The sequence below is a fragment of the Panthera pardus genome, unplaced genomic scaffold (genome assembly GCF_024362965.1).
Source record: "Panthera pardus isolate Hobbes unplaced genomic scaffold, ASM2436296v1 HiC_scaffold_6, whole genome shotgun sequence".
NCBI classification, from domain to species: Eukaryota; Metazoa; Chordata; class Mammalia; order Carnivora; family Felidae; genus Panthera; species Panthera pardus.
Window position 1 is genome coordinate 7,211,301 of NW_026526991.1, and position 17,260 is coordinate 7,228,560.

A 17,260-nucleotide genomic window follows, 5' to 3' on the forward strand; every position below is an offset into this window, starting at 1 on the left:
CACAGCTGGGGGTGTGGGGGTGGGGGTGGAAACAGGCATATTTCATTCCCCATGCCCAGCACGGATCGGGTCCTCCAACTGTGGACGCCGAAAGCTTCTTGAATACTCCACCACGACGCAATTAGGAAGGAGCAAAGCTCAGGCTGGTGGGGCCGGCATCACAAAACTGGCCTTAGGGCTGTCTGGGCTTCCGAGTTAGGATGATCCACAGAAAACCTCCGGGACGTACCAGAGGGAGGTTTACTGACCCAACACCGGACTGCAGGGACCCGTGCCTGATGGATCGAGGCCAGGGATCCCACAGTCTCTGGGGTCATCAAGCCAGCCGTCACAAGCCAGGCCGTTCGGGGTTGGTCTGGCCATTACTTTCGGCAGAACTGATGAGAGGACTTATTCTAGAAGGTTCTAACGTGTCAGAGGGAAGGTGCCCCAAACAAGGGGAGGGAATCTGACTCCAGCCTGGACGGGGGCTGCCAGGCCGCTGGGGCCCCCGGTGCCCTGCCTCAGGGTCCCGCCCTGGACGACCCTGCTGGGAGCAGCCGTCACAGGGGGTGACTGCCTGGGCCTCCCCCGCCAAGCCCCGGGGATGCTCACTTCTTGGAGCCGCTCTGTGTGCCCTGGGCAGCGCAGCTGTAGTTCCCGACGAGGCCGCCAAAGCGCACAGCCACGGCCGTGTCACAGTCGTCCACGGTCACCACGGCCACCTTCTCTCCAGATGGCCCGTGGGGCAGGCCCAGGCGGCCGATGTTGGGCTGTGAGAACAGAAAGCACAGAAGGCATGAGTGTGTCCCCTTCAAGCGCCCGCGGTGGGCTCACCAGCACCAGCACATGCCTCCCGTCTGCAGGGGATGAGGACGTGGCCAGGCCACGTGTGGACGGCCTTGTTTTAAATTAGTTCCCCCAAAGCGGCTGTACTGGGGACCCCTGAAATTCACGTCCTTCCCAGAGCTTCTGAATGTGCTCTTATTTGGAAATGAACGGTCTGCAGGTGTAATTAGCTAAACAGGGTCACACCACAGCAGGGGGGACCCTGATCCGATGTGACCGGTGACCTTATAAGGCAGGCCCAGAGACAGACACACGGGGAGACGCCATGTGGCAACGGAGGCAGAGACAGAGTGCTGTGTCTGCAGGCCAAGGAGCACAGGGGCTCCCCGGCACCACCGGGATCTGGGACCCTCCCCTGGTGCCCGCTGACAGAGCTGGGCCCTACGGACACGGTGACCGCGGCCTTCTGGCCTCCATTACTGTGTTTTCCTAAGCCACCTAGTTTGTGGTATTTTGCTACAGGAGCCAGAGCCAGAGCCAAAGCCCTGGGACGCCTCGGCCACACGCCTCCCGAGCGGGCTCCTGCTCACCCCTCCATGTTCCTGGAGCGTGGACCCCCGGGTGCTCCCGGTCACTCCTGGGCCCAGGGGCCTCTCCTCGTCCCGGAGTGACCCTCCCATGCCCTTTACTGGCCCCGAAGTCAACCACCCTTCACGCCCCGAGGCCAAGCCCCACTTGCCTCCTAAGCCTCCCCCCTCGGCCGTCCCTGCGGGCCTCACACACAGTCTCCCCACCCAGGGCTGGTTACAAGAATTCCTCTGGAATTGGTGACCTGGGGGGTAACCGGCTCACTTCTGGAAGAAGCAGGTTCCCTTCTCAAGGAAGCTGTGGTTAGTGTCCAGTGACAGTAACACCCAGCCGGCCCCGCCCCTGTCCCCGGGCGTCCCCCACCGGTCTCCTGGCCTGTCCCTCAAGGACACTGAGCACGTCCACCCAGACAGCCCTCGGACATCCTTCCAGCGTGAGGCCGGGAGCCTGACAACGTGACTGTGCGGTCTCAAAGTTCCAGAAATACAGCAGGTGGCCAGAGGGCTGGTACGGGCTGGGCCAGGCAACCTTCCCCGTCTGTCCAACCCGCAGACAGATGGGTGGCTGGTGGTCCGCGTAGCGCCATCAGGCCTCCCAGTCGGCACACGGCTCCTTCCTCCCCACAGACACACGCCTTCTCCAGCCCCCAGCAATCCTTCCCATCACCCCCAAAACCAACAGGCCCAGTGTCCCCACTTGAGAGTTCTGGGATCCGCTTGTGTTTAGAAGACGATACAAACTTGTATTTCTTTACAACAGTATTGGAAACGAAGAGCTGTAAACATAATAGAGGGTTAACTAAATCACCTCTGTACCTCTTAATAGGAAAATAACAACGACACAGTGGATGCCAAGAGAAATCTTCAGGTTTTCAGAGGAATAAAGAAGCTTTCATTCGATGGGGGACACTGGACCAGAAGGCAGGACAAAGAAGCTGCTGGTAACAGGAGTTCAGCCAGGTGGCCACACCGTGTGATGCCAGGGGGTGCCCTGTTCACCCTGGTGGTGCCCCCCCCCCAACCCCGTCCCAAGTTGGGCAGTGCACAGCCTGCACCACTGTACATGGTGATGCCGGGGAAGCCTACCACTCCCTCTTGGCCAACCATCTGAGTGCACAAGGCCTGTCACTGAACCTCAGTTTCTCTGTCTTTAAGAAATACAAATCTTAGAATACCTGTCCTCACTATGTTACAGCGACATCAAGAATGACATTAAATGAGACACACGAGTCTCCTGGAAAGCCTTCTTCGGTAAATCCAATGCCACCCGGTATCCTAGTTCCTGGATAAGCTTCTTCAGTTTCTTTTACACCAGTTGATGATCATGAGACCTGATAAGCTCCATCCTTAAAGATTTCGCTTTTGGTTATTCAAGTCAGATGAGTATAAAAAATAATCTGCTTGCTCGCTCTGTTACAGCAGCCCGCTTTGGAAAACAGGCACAAGTGCCTATTATAGGACGCTTAAGTGTTAGCTGCCATCCCTGGGGAAGAACCGTCCCCAGGCTGTGTGGCCCTGAGTTATCTTTAACGTATAATCTGCATTTTGGGGGGATGGGCGGGAGACTTCTCTGGAGACGAAAATGGCATTTACACTTGCAAAGTTCTAATGAGGCAGAGCTCCTGTTTGCAAAACCGCAAACCAGCTCAGAGCTCCAGGGTCCACGCAGGATGGGCGGGAAAACGAGGCAAAGACTCCCCCCTCCACCTCCTGCAAAAATCAACCTTGGTATTTAGAGCAGCCCACCCTTACGACGGGCTTCAGGGGCGCCTGGTGGGGCTCAGTCGGTTGAGCGTCTGACTCTTGATCTCAGCTCGGATCATGATCTCACGGTTTATAGGATCAAGCCCCACGTTGGGGTCTGTGCTGAGCGTGGAGTCTGCTTGGGATCGTGTGTCTCCCTCTCTCTCTGCCCCTCCCTTCTTGTTCTCTCTCTCTCTCTCTCAAAATAAATAAATCAGCTTAAAAAAAAAGAGAGATTTCAAAACCTGGTGTTACTTCATCAAAGTAGCAAGTGCGACTTTTAGGAGAACAGACAGTCTCCAATAAACATCGTCCAACACCTGCTTCTCGATTCCTGCTCCCGGACCCAGGGGCCGTCAGGTCAGAAGCGATGGCCCTTTCGGCCACAGAACCACACATTCTCAGATTAAGAACTGAAAGGGCCAGCAGGGGAGACACAGTGAAGTGCCCGGGAGAACCCCACCATCCCGCCCCTCCCGAGGCTGCCCCAGAACACGCAGCACGAGGGACAGCGACCTAACAAACCCGCCAGTCTGCTTAACGCACGTGACGACAGCCACCGCACGGTCAGCCCCGGCGGGAGAACACCAAGAGAGCACGGGGAGCGGCCATCGCACAGGAAATCCGCACGGCAGGGGACTTGAGACACACGACTTACACACAGAGGTTAAAGGACCTGGCAACGCCCGCTGCTGGGGACAGACCCGAGACACTGAAAACAGAGACCCCGACAAAAACCCGCTCACTGGTGTTCATGGTAGTGCTGCTCACGAGAGCACCAAGGCACAAACGACCCAAACGTCCGGCAGCAGAAGGACGGATAATCACAACGTGGCCTCTCCATTCCACGGAAGTTCGATTCAGCCTTAAACGAACAAAGAATTGACACCAGCCACCGACCGGATGAACCTCCGGGACATGATGCCGAGGGAAAGCAGCCACCAAGGCCCCCTGTTGTAGGATTCCGTTTCCAAGAGATGCCCAGCAGGGGCAAGTCCATAGACAGGAAGCAGGCACGGGGGGTCGGGGGCTGGGGGGAAGTGGGAGAGACCGCTGGTGGGTACAGGGTTTCCTTTCAGGGGGCTGAAGGTATTTCCCATCTTGACGGAGACAGCAGGCTGCACAACGTTGCGAATGCACCGAGTGCCACGGAGTTGTTCACTTTATTATTACTTTATTTTACTTTTTAAAGTGTATTTCATTTTGAGAGAGAGAGAGACAGAAAATGAGTGGGGAGAGGGGCAGAGAGAGACGGGGACAGAGGGTCTGAAGCAGGCTCCGTGCTGAGAGCAGAGAGCCCAACGTGGGGCTCGAACCCACAAACCGTGAGATGGTGACCTGAGCCGAAGTCGGACGCTCAACCGACTGAGTCACCCAGGCGCCCCCTGAGTTGTTCACTTTAAAACGGTTCATTTTGGTGGGGCGCCTGGGTGGCCCATTCGGTTGAGTGTCGGGCTTCGGCTCAGGTCACGATCTCACGGTTTGTGAGTTCGAGCCCCGCGTCGGGCTCTGTGCTGACAGCTCGGAGCCTGGAGCCTGCTTTGGATTCTGTGTCTCCCTCTCTCTCTCAAAACTAAACTTCAAAAAAATAAAACGGTTCATTTTATGTGATGTGAGTTTCATCTCAACAAGAAAAAAGGCCAGTTTTCTGGACGGGCCTCCACCCTCCTCGACCCCCGTGGCCACTCTCTACCTGGACGACCTCTGGGAAGCGCCATCCCCATTTCTGTGTCTAAAGCGGGGATGACAGCACGTGGCCTTCCTGCGGAGACGGTCACTGGCAGGGAAACGCAGTGACAGAGGGAAAGCGCTCGGTCGGGGTGGGCCGAGCGCACATCACCGCACAGGCAGCCGTGACGGGGCAGGACGGAGAAGCGGAACAAAGACAGCAGCAGGTGTATCTGATCTGGGCTCAGGTCATCTGTTCTCGCCCGGGGAAGACAACGCGCGTCCCCTCCCGTGCGGCCGGCACGTCGACGGAATCCCCGGTGGGAAGGAACTCGGAGGGCCGTGGAAGCACCAGGCTTACTTCTGTGTGTCCACCTGTCGCGTTTGAAAAAGACAAAGCAGTCTGAGCCGCTCGTTCGGGGCGCTGACGCGGGGATCTGGCACAGGCAGAGGAGAGCGCACCGAGACTCTGTGCGCGCAGAAGGGCGCACAGGGACAAGAGAAACAAGACAAAACGAACGGCCCCGGATACTCCTAAGAATTGTTAAAAGTGTGCCACCCGTTTGCACAGAAGTAAAACACCCGGGAAATAGAGACACCTCGTGCCAATGATTCTCACAGCCAAGGGGGCTGGACACAGGCCGGGCGAAGGCTGGCGTCCCCCCATCTCTTTCTCGGGCTCGGCTTGCCCGGCGGGGCGGCCGGCCAGGCCCGGAGGACCCCACGCCTGTAGGAGCCAGGCCTGGACGCTCAGGGTCCGAGCAGAGCAGGCAAACTGGAGACACACGCCGGCCAGCAGGGCCTGCGGATGGGGACGGCTGTAGCGCTCCGTGTGCACAGGCGGCCACGGGGCAGGTGGAATCGGGGCCCGCGAGCACAGACCCCATCGTACCCGCCCCTGCCGCCAACTGAGAAAAACCAATTGGGCAGGACCTGAAACCTAAAGGCTCTGCACCTCCGTGTGGATCCAGGTTCCCGATTCTCATAAGTCAATCCGAAGTCACCACTTAGGGTCCTGTCCCTCTTCCTCTCCCTTCAATTTATTTTCTGCGCTGGGTGCAGACCCTCCCCCACGCTTCCTTCCAGATGCTCTAGAGCCGCCGGTGGAGATTTGCCTGCGTGTACAAAAGCGTCTGGTCCTTACAAAGCGCTCACGTTTCTACAGCCTTTTAACCCGCTGCAAACAATTCCTCATCGGGGAGGCGAGTGGGGTTCGGTTTCAAACGTGGGCTGCAGGGGAAGGCGGCGCGGGGGGCTCCTCGAAACCAGATACCCGGAGCGGCCAGGCTTGGGAACGGAGTGGATTCCCGCTCTGTGTCAGAAACGACCAACCGAAATTTGCACCAGAGAATTCACACGCGGCTGGGCTGTGGGAACGTCGCGAGAAGTCAAAACGCAGCCTCGGACGCGTACCCCGCCGTCGCTTCTCAAACACAGCGAGGTTCAGACCGGACGGGAGGGCTTGCCGAACACAGCCCCACCGGCCCAGGCTTCCAGGATCCACACCAAATTCCTAAGGAGCCTCCCCACGGGGCTTTGCATGAACTCCGCTCAACCACCAGACTTCGAGCCTCAGCTCCGCCCGTAACACGCGGGTGTGAACTGGGTCTTGCCCCCCAGGCGGGCCAGGACCGCCTCCCAGGACACCTGCTCTCTGGTCAGGCCTGCACACGGGAGCTGTGGACCCCAGGACAGTGCTGCTGACCAGCCTACGGGGATTCACGTGCAACAGTGCACAGGAAAGGGGCAGTGGGGGAACGTGGGAAGGACAGGCTAAGGGACCCGGCGGCTTCACCCCGACGTTCCAGCCGCTTGCGGTCACCTCGCGTGCCCACTCGTACTGAATCCCTCGACAGGGCGCGGCCACGTCAGGCACAGTGAGCGGACTCACCTGCGCCCCGGATCTGCCACGGAAACGTGCGAGGAACCCAAGAGCGACACTGACTAGACCAGCTTCCCCAAGGTGGCAGAACCGGCCAGGCGTCTTGGGACCTCAGCACACGTCTCAGCGTCTCCATGAGGACAAAATGGCTTGTTTGCCGACAACCGGGCTGCCTCCCCTCGTGGGGCCAGTGTGAGCGGCCCAGGGCCTGGAGGCAGCCCCGAAGCCACGGCTCACTCCCCTGTTCCACCTCATCTGCCCTGGCAATCGGGGGGGCTGGGGCCTGTTCAGCAGCTTTAAGAAGTCGACTAAATTGCCAGCCAAAACTCCGAGTTCTCCCAAAATTAAGTTGTAAAATATATACTTCTTGAGTTGAATATTAAGGACAAAAAGACAGGGGGGCCTGGGTGGCTCAGTGGGTTGAGCATCTGACTTCGGCTCAGGTCACCATCTCACGGTTTGTGGGTTCGAGCCCCACGTCGGGCTCTGTGCCGACATCTCGGAGGCTGAAGCCTGCTTCCGATTCTGTGTCTCCCTCTCTCTGCCCCTCCCCCGCTCATGCTCTCTCTCAAAAATAAACATTAAAAAATTAAAAATATATATCTATATATTAAGGACAAAAAAGGCCAGACATTTTGGGCTTTTTTCCCGTAAAGATGCTGGAAACCTATTCCTGGGGACACAGCATCCCCCCACCAGGGTACGGGCAGCAAATGGCTGCCTGCACGCCTGATGGGACATCAGGCAGGTCACTTCCTGGCCGCCAAGTTCCTGCCCACAGTGAGGCTGAGGAGGGGGCAGGCTCTCCTGACTCCCTCACCTGCTAGTGACCTGGTGTGGATTACGTACCAGTCCGAGCCGGGCAGCTCCTCCCGGAGAGCCGCAAAGCTCCCAGCTACCCGCTCTAGGGTCACTGGGGAACAAAACGGAGAAGTGGACCTGAACCCCTCTGCAGAGGGTATCTGGAGCTGGCCTGGCTGCCCCAACGTGAGGCCCAGCTGGGAGGGCCTGGGGCCGGCGGGGGACACGGGACAGCAGCGTCCACAGCCCCCGACGAGTTCACATCCTGACCCCGCTGGGGAAAGTCACCTGGCCGCCTTGCCCGCCAGGCCCCTCTGTGAAACAGGGGTGAAAACAGCGCCTCCCTCGTGGGACGAAACGCACAATGAACGCGAAGGCCGTGGCACCACCCCGGGCGCAAAGGGGGCGCTACGCAGAGTTCGCGGCTGCCGCGCTGCTGGGCGAGGATGGGAGGAAAAGCCAGAAAACCGCGCAGATGGCTGTTCTCCCTGTGTTTTTGCTTCTGTATATTTTCCTGTGGTTTTAAAAAAACAGCAAACTTCTTTTCACGCCTTTGAAGAAGAAAGGAGCAGTCAACAGCTTGCACGTGAACGCATCTCCAGGGAAAGCCTCGGATTCTTCTCCAGGGCTTGAACGCGGAGCGGCCAGAGCTCCGGGGTCCTTCCTTTGTTCGCTCTCCGAGAACGTGCTGGACTGTGCCAGCAGATTCCTCTTGTTTGGGGAGCGTTAAGAAGAAAAGATTTTCAACAAACGTCAGAATCCGCTGCTCGCTTTGGAGTTTCATTAAAAAAAAAAACATCACACCAGCGTCTTCTGTTTCTCGGGCAGGTGGTCAACTCCAGTTGACGCACGATTGTGGCCCCAGGTAGAAAAGGAACCCTGTGCGTTTCTGACGGACGCACAACACGCGGGGGAACGTGGGAGCCGAGGGCTGGAAGGCGGCCTGCGTGCCCGGCACTCTATACAAATCGGCATCTCCTGAGAGCCCCTGATCTCCGTGGGGATGACTTTTGTTCTGGAAAAGATCCACGGGGCACGGTGCCAGCCGCTCACCAGCCCGACCCTTCACCAGACAAAAGCTCTTGGGGTCCATGAGGGGGCCGGGAGCCTCCGCTGCGGTCCCTGCTGGCAGGGGGCAGGTCCCCCCGCTGCTCGGCCAGCAGGCCCCCCTGGGTTTTCTGGGAGCCAGGGAGTTTGTGCAGATCTGCTCGGAGGCTGGTCTTTTCTCCGATGACAAATAAGAGGGCTTAAAATTGGGGTCCCCGGAGTTTAAACAGCACTTTCTTAAAAAGCTGGGGTAACGTTCCTTCTCTTGGGGCTTTGCTCGACACGAACTGGGGGGACCTTCAGGCACTAGATAAGAAGCTCATGCCACTCCGCAGGTGGGATCCACACACCCGGGCCTGCTGGGACCACACGCAGAAGGGGACCTGGGCCCATGGGCAGGCTCTGCGCTCAACCCACTCCTCCCAGGAGAGAAAGGACGACAGCTCTCGGCAATGACCAGGTCGCTTAGAATGCACGGATTTACAGGCCACAGGTCACCTTTCCAAAAAGCCACCTCAGACAAAGAGAGAAGAAGGGCTTACGGGAAATGTGCGCGCACACACACACACACACACACACACACACACACACACACTCCTGCAAAGCCCTGTCTGCTCCTGCTGGGACCCTGACAGGCCCCTCTCGGTTCCCAGAGTCCAGACAGCAGCACAGAGACCCCACAGGCCCCTGGCTTCTCCCAAGGCCCCCAGGGTCGGGGAATCTGTGCTAGCCCTTGGATCCAAATTGCAGAAGGCAGAGCCCACGAGTGGGTGAGAGCCCCTGGACCCCAGCCCTGACCCTCCTGGCCGCACTCTGAGCCTCAGTTTCCTCCTCCTTCAAGGGTGGACGTGTGGACCCCAGTCGGTAAATGTCCTCGTCCGGGGGTGGGGGCAGAGGTAAAAAAAAAAAAAAAAAAAAAGGGGGGGAGGAAGCCCGGGAGGGGGAGGGGCGCCCGGGAAAGCTGGGACGGATGGAGGGCTGAGGCAGGCAGCAGGTGCAGGACAGTGACCGCCACGCGACCAGGAGCCCGGGCGGAGGCGGGCTCCCCACACAGCCCGTGGACACAAAAGCCCCAGGGTGGGGCTGTGCGTGTCCCGGGAAATCGGTGTGTTTCCACAGCAGGTGGCTGTCTGCCATCTGCCGAGGCCGTGTTTTGGAGAAGAAGCAGGTGACTTCCAGCCGCTGGGCCGCCCACAGGCCGGGCCCCTCACCTCACCTGGACCCTCCCAGAGGCCACTCAGGGCACTGTTCTCTCCACCCACTGGCGTCCCTGGGAGGCACGACCCCTCCAGGCCCAGATGAAGGACAACGTGGTTACAGACACTGCCCTCTGATTTGATAGGCAAATGGAATGCACCTGTTATGCGAGCATGGCTGTTCGAGATTTATCGACTACCCACGGGGGCTGACACAGCGGAGGCCATTCCGGTCCCCGAGAAACTGGCTGTATCCGTGGAAACGCAGCCGGAGAGGAAACAAAAGCAGCCAAACTCCGGACTGGAGGCTCGGGATGAACGGGGTGACCCTGCCCAGAGTAAACCTTAACCACACGTCACTGTGCAGCTCTGTCCGTGGGAGAAGCAAAGCCAGTGTGATGCCACCCGCCCCCCCCCCCGTGCGGGGGCGGCGACAACAGAGCCCCACCTGACCTCTCTCGTCTCCCACCTTGATGTCCTCGGCAAAAGTTTTCCTAAACTTGTAAAACTTTGGCTTCTTTGTCTCGTACATTCTCTAAATCAAACGATTTTTTTAAACAGAAAGTTAAAAGGAAGAAAACAAAATTGGTTCGTAGTCCCATCACCCATCATTCCTGCTATACTCTTAAGAACACGTAAAACACGGGGGTGCCTGGGTGGCTCAGTTAAGCGTCGGACTTTGGCTCAGGGCGTGATTTCACGGTTTGTGGGTTCGAGCCCCACGTCGGGCTCTGTGCCGACGGCTCGGAGCCTGGAGCTGCTTCGGATTCTGTGTCTCCCTCTCTCTCTGCCCCTCCCCTGCTCCTGCTCTGTCTCTCTCTGTCTCTCAACAATAAACGTAAAAAAAAATTTAGAACGTGTAAAACACACAAAAAAATCACAGAAAGGTACAAAATGAACACGAAACATATCGTTTTCATCATGTTTCTCCCCAAAGTTGTCCAGCATGTGGTAGGCTGTTTACAAAAGAGCCACAGCCAATGCTTCTGTCACAGAATCACAAGGAATAATAAACATCTGATGTTTTAAGACACCATGCTTTACGGTGATTTGTGACCTAGCAGAAGTTTTCTGATACATGCTGTTGATGGGTTTGGGGTTTTGTTTTTTTTTTTTTTTTTAGGGGGATACCCTTCAGAAAAAAAATATGCATATGCCAGCACATATTTATATTTTTTTCAAAGTACTTTTAAAGTTTATTATTTTTTTGAAATGTGTTTAAATGTTTATTCATTTTTGAGAGAGAGACAGAGACAGAGACAGAGTGCGAGCTGGGGAGGGGCAGAAAGAGAGGGAGACACAGAATCCGAAGCAGGTTCCAGGCTCTGAGCTGTCAGCACTGAGCCCAACACAGGGCTGGAACCCATGAACCGTGAGATCCTGCCCGGAGCCAAAGTCGGACGCTTAACTGACTGAGCCACTCAGGTGCCCCTAAAGGTTTTTTAAAGTAATCTCTACACCCAACGTGGGACTTGAACTCACAACCCCAAGATTAAGAGACGCAGGCTCCACCAACTGGGCCAGCCAGGTGCCCCATATCTTTCAAGGTTCTTTTAGTCGAGCGTTTTATTTTGAGATAGTCACAGGCATGCACATAACTGAGAAAAATAACGAGAGAGATCTGATGTGCCCTTTACCCGGTTTCCACCAACGGTAAACATCTTGCAAAACAGTAGAAGACTATCACAGAAGGATGGAGAATGTTCCATCACCACTAGGACCCCGCCTGTGGTCCTTCCACAGACACACCTGCGTCCCTCCTGCCCCCACCTCGGCCCCGGAAAACTACGACTCTCTTCTCCAATTCAGTCCTTTTCGTTCTTTCCAGAACATTTTGTAAATGGGATCATGCAGTACCTAAGCTTGTGAGGCTGGCTTTTGTCACTCATCATGTGTCTTTGCTGCAAGAACCGTGAGTCACAGCCCACATTCCACGCAAGGGACGCACCACAGTCCGTTTAACCGTTCACCCACAGAGTCCAGTCCGGGACTGCTGTGAACATGCCATGTACAGGCTTCCATGGGGACATGAGCTGCACGGGGTCACGAGATACACCAGCCTCTGGTGTCCTGTGCTGTCTTCATCTGGTTTTCATATCAGGGTACTACTACTAATGTCCCAGTGACCTGGGAAGCGTCCCCTCCTCTTCTATTTTTCTGGAAGGGATGTATAGAATTGGTGTCATTCTTTAAACATTTGGTAGAACTAACCAGTGAAACCATCTGGGCCTGGAGGGTTCATTTTGGGGAGTGTTTAAATGACAAATTCCAAGGGCGCCTGGGTGGCTTTGTCAGTTGAGCATCTGACTTCGGCTCAGGTCATGATCTCGTGGTTCATGAGTTCAAGCCCCGCGTCGGGCTCTGTGCTGACAGCTCAGAGCCTGAAACCTGCTTCGGATCCTGTGTCTCCCTTTCTCTCTGTGCCCTTCCCCCACTCTTGCTCTCGCTCTCTCTCTCTCAAAAATGAATAAAACGTTAAAAAAAATTTCCTTTAATAAATGACAAATTCCATTTCTTGAACAGCAAGGTGGTCCAATTCTTTATTTCATACCGGGTGGGTTGTGGTGGCTTGCATTTTTGAGAAATTGGACTGTTTTGTCTGGGTCCTAAATGCACACACAGAGGATTGCGTGTGGAATTCTTCCACTAACCACCAGTGTCTGCAGGGTCTGTACTGATATCCTGTTTTATTCCTCACACTGGGAACTGTGTTGTCTCCCTTCTCTCGTCAATCTGGCTAGAAGGTGATCAGTGTTATTGATGTTTCCAAAGCTCTTTGTTTCATTGATTTTCTGTATTTTTTTATTTTCAACTCCTCTGATTTCTGCTCTTCATTATTTGCTTCCATCTGCTTGCCCGCTTTGAGTTTCTTTTGCCAACTCACACGTGTGGAGAGCTTGACGGAATTAGAACACAGCTGACATTCAGCACAGTGTCACCTGACACAGGTGTGAGCATCAAGGGTGCTCAGACCAACAGGTGAACTATGAGGACATATGGGGGGGTGGGGTGGAAAATAATAAAGCAAACGTGGAAAAATGTCAATAACTGGGGAATCTGGTCAAAGGGAATGAGTTCTTATTTAAACTTTGCAATTCTTCCAAAAGTTTTCAATTTGAGATTAAAAAGTGTGTGGTCTACAACCAGGTCTTCAGTGTGTTTGTTACTGGAGATTCTTGAGGTGGAAGCTTAGATTATTGATTTGAGACTTACTTTCTGATAGTATTTTTTTCAGTGCTATGAATTTTCCTCATGGTACTGCTTTAGCTGCATCCTGCATATTTTGGCATTTTGTATTTTCATTGCCTACAAATTCACAAGTTTTATAACAAACTTCCTTCCTTCTTTCCTTCCTCTACTTTCTGAATAATTTGATACATTAGCCAAATCTCCATTAAGGCCCCTTGTTCCTGGCACCTGTTGGAGTCAGTGGTACAGTCAGGCCCAGGGAGGGAGCGGCTTGCAAGGTGGTGGCCTAGTGGGCCAGCACATTGTTTAAATAATGGTGGAGTGAGAAAATAAATGGCCAGATTGAGGCTAATGGGAACAGGTTTCTCACTGAGAGAAGAGGGTTACAAACATGAAAGAGGAAAACACTAGAATGAGCCTACGTTGGATGGAATTTGAGGGTTTCAACAAGTAGAGATGAAACAAACGTGAACTTCCGTGTGTGCATACAAGTCTGTGCACACACAACTACACACTGACACACGTCCCAGCTCTGCCTGTGAAACAAATAGAGAGTGAGACACCCCGGCAGCACCAAGCACACCTGGCACCCGAATCTTGGTTTCTAAATGCCGTTTGTCGCAAAAAGAATCCAGAGTTCTATGGATAAATGGCTGATTCCAGGGCTGGGGTTGAGGACCAGATAAGCCTGGAACATCCTTCTGTGCCAACCAGCAAAGGTGCACTAATACAAATGGCGAGGGGAGTCGAAAGGCCGGAGCTAGATACAGCTGGCCCTTACACCTGTGTCCCTTTTGCCAAATCTGAGACACGGGCCAAACAAGAACTAATCTGAACATCGAATTAATGAAAAGGATAGATTATGGTCCATTGAGTAAGACAGGAATTTGTGAAACCATACCAAATATAAATAAACAGAAAGAAGAGAGAATTCCTTGTTCTAGCAAAAAGAAAACGTATACATTTGGAGACCTTGACGGAATTAGAACACAGCCGACATTCAGCACAGCGACACCTGACACAGGTGTGAGCATCGAGGGTGCTCAGACCAGCAGGTGAAATATGAGGCTATGTGTGCAGGGGTAGAAAATAATAAAGCAAACGTGGAACAATGTCAACAACTGGGGAATCTGGTCAAAGGGAATATGAGTTCTAACTTTAACTTTGCGATTCTCCCGAAAGTTCCCAATTTGAGATTAAAAAGTGTGCGGTCTACAACCCGGCCTTCAGTGTGTTTGTTAAACCCATGAACAACATTCTTAGAGATCGTTTCCACGTCAGCATGCAGAAATCGACTTCGTTCCTCCTCATGGCTGCACCACCCTCTATTCTGCCAAATAACTTCTCCGCTTCCCTAAGTCGGACTCGACAAGAGAACTACGTGTCCCTTCTCATAAAAAACAACAGTTAACACCTGCTGACATCTGCACCGTTTCAGAAAGCAGCACATGCCTATCACTCTCTATTAACAGCCGCTTTCCACCCTTCTGGAGACATCTCAAAAGGACGGGCTCTTGCTGGGCTCTAGCCCAAACAACACAAGCCCCACACCTCCCCTGCCTGGCCCAGTGCTTGCTGGAGGGGTGGGGAGGGGCGAGGTCATGCAGGCCTATTTGTCCAGAAGAGTCAGCTCAAGGAAGGTGCTCGCTGCTCCTTCTCGGTCCCTCCTCCTCTTCCCTCTCCTCCCCTCCATCCTCCTCCCTCTTCTCTCTCCCTCCCCCGTCTCTGGAACAGGAGCTCCCAGGTGATGCTTTTACCCCTTCTGTGCTCTGTACGTCCCCATATCTAGAACAGTGCCTGGTATGCAGTAGACACTCAATAAACGCTCCACATATTGGTGAGTGAACACACGGCATGAAGAAAGGGCTACAAGGAGTGATCAGGGAGACCAGGCAGCCACAACCCCATGGCCACACAGTTGAACCACAGGGGTTCTGTAGGAATGACCCCCAGGAGGGCTCCCATCAAAACCAGCCTGACACAAGACTCTGGGCAGAAACCCTTGGGTTTTCTGGAGCACTCAGTGAAGCAGAGGGAGACCCCCACCCCGAGCCCAGAGGGCAGCATGTGGGGTCACTCCTCTGCACTGCCCCGCACATCACCCACTCCCTTCGAGATTCCTGGAGGTTAATGTGCGGCTCAGACCCAAGAGCTTATGAGTGACTTCCAGAAACACAGGGCAGGGTCCCGACGACACCCAGCAGCCCCTTTCCCCAAGGTCATGGAAATCTCAAGCACCTGGATGCTCTGCCCAATCAGAAGGAGAGAATACTGATGCTGGAGGGGGTTTCCATTTAACTCGAGCTCTCCTTTCTTGATGAAAATACTTTCCTCGCTTACTAAAGGCAGCCCACATCATCTCAGAACGGCCCCTGAGCCAGCACGGGCCAAGCCTACCCAGGACCGTGTGGCCAGCCCAGCCTCAAGGGACTCCACCGTCCCATCCAGGCGGGTACGGCCGCCCAACGCATCAGTTCCCCTGCTGAGGCACCTGTGGGGACACCTGACAATAGACGGAAACAATTCTGGTTGTCACAACGAGGGGGTGCTGCTGGCACCTAATGGATAGAAGTCAGGGGCACTGCTCAACACCCTTCGGAAACAAAGAATGAGCCGCTAATGACAGGCGTCAATAGTCCCGAGGTGCGGACGCCTGTGTAACACGCCTCACGTCCTCCTCAACCCCTTCTTCATCCTACATCAAAACCCCCAGCCGATCTGGCCCTGTCTGACCACCACTCCCACCACCCACTCTCTCCTCGAGCCCCATGCCCCAAACAGGCCACCCTGCCTGATGTGTCCCAGGAGCGCGCCCCCCTGGCACGTCCGTGTCTTCCAGTCTACACGTCTACACCGACTCCCGGGGCGCACAGCTGGCTTGGGCGGACACCCCCTGATGCCACGGTCAAGGCGGACATGAGCCGTCCTGGTTTCCCCAGGACCATCCTAAACCTCTCATTAACAAGGGTCTATGCCCGCAGCCCCGGCGGAGGGATCCTGGGGCACGGGGAGGGGCCTCGATGTGACCCCTGCAGACACCCAGCACGACAGCAGGCCCGTGCTCAGGGACCCAGTGCCCCCTTGCACAGAATCCTCCGCAGGAACAGCAAAGAGATGAGACGCCCACGTGAGAGCCGTTTCCACAGGGAGCCTGAGTCTCCCCATCCCGCAGCCACCCTGCGGCCAAACCCGAGTTTGGAACAAGGCGTCATTTCCAAATACTCTGCAAACCTCTCCCATCAGGTGCGTTTGCTCTTCTGCGAGTTGGCGGTGCAAACGTTTATCCTCCAAGAGGGCCTCGGAAACAATGCACGTCCGCGACAGAGTCAGGAGTCAGGATCACAAATAGTCCAGACCAGCCCTGAACCTCCGCGGTGGGGGGGTGCGGGAAGGGCTCCGCCGAGCTTGACAAAGTTCAACATGCCTGTGCAAAGAGGCTGCTTTGAAAACACCTTTCCAGAAAAGACTCCAGTGTACCTTCCTCTCACGGAAGGTGAATTGCAGACCTTCTCGTCTACAAGGTCATCAAGCGGAGAAAAAGTAAACTGACTGCCTGCTCTCTGCGTGGGAGGCCGACCCTACGACCTTATCAAGGGCCTGCTGTGTCTGGCTTCTGGCTGGCTTTGGCCAATGGGAGCCCAACAGGAGATCAGGGGGAGGGCAGGGCGAGCTGTCAGGAGAGCCTCTGCGGAAGGTCACTGCTCCATGTAAGTGGCTTCTCTCCAGGACTCTGTCTTTCTGGGCTCTGCCGTCCCCTTGTTCCTCCAGGCCTGAGGGGAGCCACGGCCACAGCCCCGCTGCGGCCACCAGTCCAGGGTCCCACACTAGCCCTCGTGGATGCCCCACACCCTATTTTAGGGATAAGCCCTGCTGGGACCGTCCTGTTTGAGGGTTCCCTGCTTCCTGCCTGATAAAACGGCCCAGGCGGATTCCCAGGCCCCCACGCCCCCTGCAGACGTGGGGAGGGTCCGTGGGGGCCAGGGGGTTCCCACGCAGGCAACGCAGAGCAGACCCGCCTGGGAGAAACAGGAGGGAGGGCGTGTGAACCAGAGCGAGGGGCGGGACTCTCCACCATTCCACCCTCCCTGACTGCCCTGAATTATTCAGATACATTGTCTTGTAAATGGAGCGCAGGTGAGGGGCCCGTGGCTGAGCCGCTCGGGAGACCTGTGGCTCCAGGAGTTTCTGCAGGGGCAGGTGAGGCCTCGCCGAGGACCACAAAACAAGAGGCCAGAGGGCAGAACAACCAGCCCCTAGGGTCCATTTTCTGGGTTGCCTTCACCCCTTATCCCGGGGCGTCCTGCCTTGGGACGGGCAGCCCTCTCACCCCTGCAAACAAATGTGCCTACCCCTGGCCGTGGGCCACTCAGATCGTCGCT

The 17,260-nt window shown here is 55.6% G+C and overlaps 1 protein-coding gene across 1 annotated transcript in view; it reads right to left on the reverse strand.

The window, feature by feature from the left end:
• CELSR1 (cadherin EGF LAG seven-pass G-type receptor 1) overlaps nucleotides 1-17,260 on the reverse strand; it is a 137,819-nt gene that overhangs the window by 41,751 nt on the left and 78,808 nt on the right. Inside the window, 1 exon segment of the mRNA XM_053895727.1 lies at nucleotides 595-752. Within this exon segment, the coding sequence (XP_053751702.1) occupies nucleotides 595-752 (158 nt within the window).